This window comes from Buceros rhinoceros, unplaced genomic scaffold (genome assembly GCF_000710305.1).
Source record: "Buceros rhinoceros silvestris isolate BGI_N320 unplaced genomic scaffold, ASM71030v1 scaffold18353, whole genome shotgun sequence".
Lineage (NCBI taxonomy): Eukaryota > Metazoa > Chordata > Aves > Bucerotiformes > Bucerotidae > Buceros > Buceros rhinoceros.
In genome coordinates this window covers 1-1,743 of record NW_010404621.1, presented here as the reverse complement: position 1 = coordinate 1,743, position 1,743 = coordinate 1, and the positions used below count along the sequence as shown (strand labels likewise).

Sequence of the window (1,743 nt, the reverse complement as noted above, 5' to 3'; positions counted from 1 at the left end):
GGCGCACCACCAGCACCCGCTGTCAGCTCTGGCCCCCCCGGCCGCTGTAGGGTTACAGGGTGAGGAGCAGAGGATGCTTTTCTTCTGCGGAGATAAGCCAGGCCCTGCTGCCTGTCCCGCTGCGTGACTTGACGACCATCTGAGGTTGCACTGGCTGAACCGGAGCTCTTCCGGCTGGAGACGAGCTTGCTCCTTCCAACCATGAAAACCAACAAACAGTATCAGCCTCGTTTTCCAGCTGCCCCGCTGAGGTCCTGGCAGGCTGTTGGCACCACTGGGACAAGGCGGCACCGTGGGAGCTGCGAGATGGCACTGGGACATCGGGCCACAGTCACTGCGCTGCTCCCAGCTGCTTCCCCAGCGACAGCGTGGGTGACGTTGGGTGCTGCTGGCGTTTGTTGGCTCTCTAAAGCACCTTCCTTGGAAGGCTGGTGTCCGAGAGGCGTGTTGAGCACCCGTGTCTCCCTCTAGGCATGATGGACCTCCAGTACCTGCTCAGCAAACTCTCCCAGTGCGATCACCTGGCCAGTCTGGGCAGAGAGCTTCTCCAGGACATCCTGCGGTACCTGCACCGCGTTGGGCTTGTTGTGTGGTACGAGGAAATCAAGCACCTCGAAAGCACCGTTTTTCTCCAGCCTACCTTCCTCATAACAATGTTCAAGGTGGGTATGGGGATGGCGACCATCTTCTTTGCAGGGCCCAGCTCTGCAGCTTTGCTGGGCTCCTTACTGGCGCCTCATCTCTCCTTCTCTTCCCGCCCAGCTCCTTGTGAGGTACCGCCTAGTCCAGCAGCTAGAAAGCATCTCTGTGGACACACTGATTGGGGAACACGCCACCATCAGAGACAGGTCCAACTGGGTGTGGACCTTCAAGTCCAAGGCCATGCTGTGCCACCGGGCTGTGCGTGCCCTGGTGAAGCACCAGCTCTGTTCGGAAGGGATGCGGGACGTCTTTGAGGAAATCATGGGGCACAGGCCCCACAGAGGCAGAGGGAAGCTCTTCAGCATCCTGGAGCACTTTGAGCTCTGCCTGGAGGTGAGGCACGCCGAAGCGCTCAACCCACAGGCCAGCGAGTTTGTGCCCGGGAAGAAGTGGGAGACAACGCGGGGCCAAGGCGAGTCCTGGTACTTGTTCCCAACCTATCTGAACCAGACCGAGGAGGTCTCTGAGGTGTGGGGAGGAGACCACCCTGAGGACCTCCACATCCGTGCCTACTTCTCACCCGAAATACCCGAGGGTTTCTTCCAGAGGTAAGCAGTGGTCTCCAGCCCCTGACGGGGCCTCGTGGTTCCGGGTTTGCTCGGCACAGCGCCGGAACGACTGTCCCCAAGCCCCTGGCTCTCGACACCAGCACCAGCCAAGGCATGAGGCTGAGACTCAGGAGACCAGGGCGGCTTCTCAGCTCTGCCACAGGCACGTGGGGCCCTGGATGAACCATCTCAGTGCTGCCTGGATGAGAGCAAGGGCCACGCTCCTCCTGGGTCACCTTTCATCTGGGGCTAGTCTGTGCCCATCCAGGCAGCCAGAGGTCTCCCAGTCCCCCCTGAGGATGGTCCAGTTTCTACGGGCTCCGGGGCTGTCCCGTTTTCTGGAAGGTCTCTGGTCTCTGTGGAGTTCTCAACCCGTGTCCGGAGTCGTATCTGACGGTGTCACGGTTTAAGCGGGGTCGGCAGCCCAGCCTCACACAGCCGCTCGCTCACCACCTCCCTGCGGTGGGATGGGGGAGAGGATGGAAAGAGGAAA

The 1,743-nt window shown here is 60.8% G+C and overlaps 1 protein-coding gene across 1 annotated transcript in view; it reads left to right on the top strand.

Annotated features, from left to right (window-relative positions):
• LOC104491090 (malignant fibrous histiocytoma-amplified sequence 1 homolog) overlaps nt 1–1,250 on the top strand; it is a gene marked incomplete at its 3' end in the record, with an annotated part of 4,549 nt that extends 3,299 nt beyond the window's left edge. Inside the window, exons 4-5 of the mRNA XM_010133453.1 lie at nt 472–662; nt 763–1,250. Of these exons, the coding sequence (XP_010131755.1) occupies nt 472–662; nt 763–1,250 (679 nt within the window). The remainder of the gene's footprint in view (nt 1–471; nt 663–762) is intronic.
• Nucleotides 1,251–1,743: the final 493 nt, after the last annotated feature.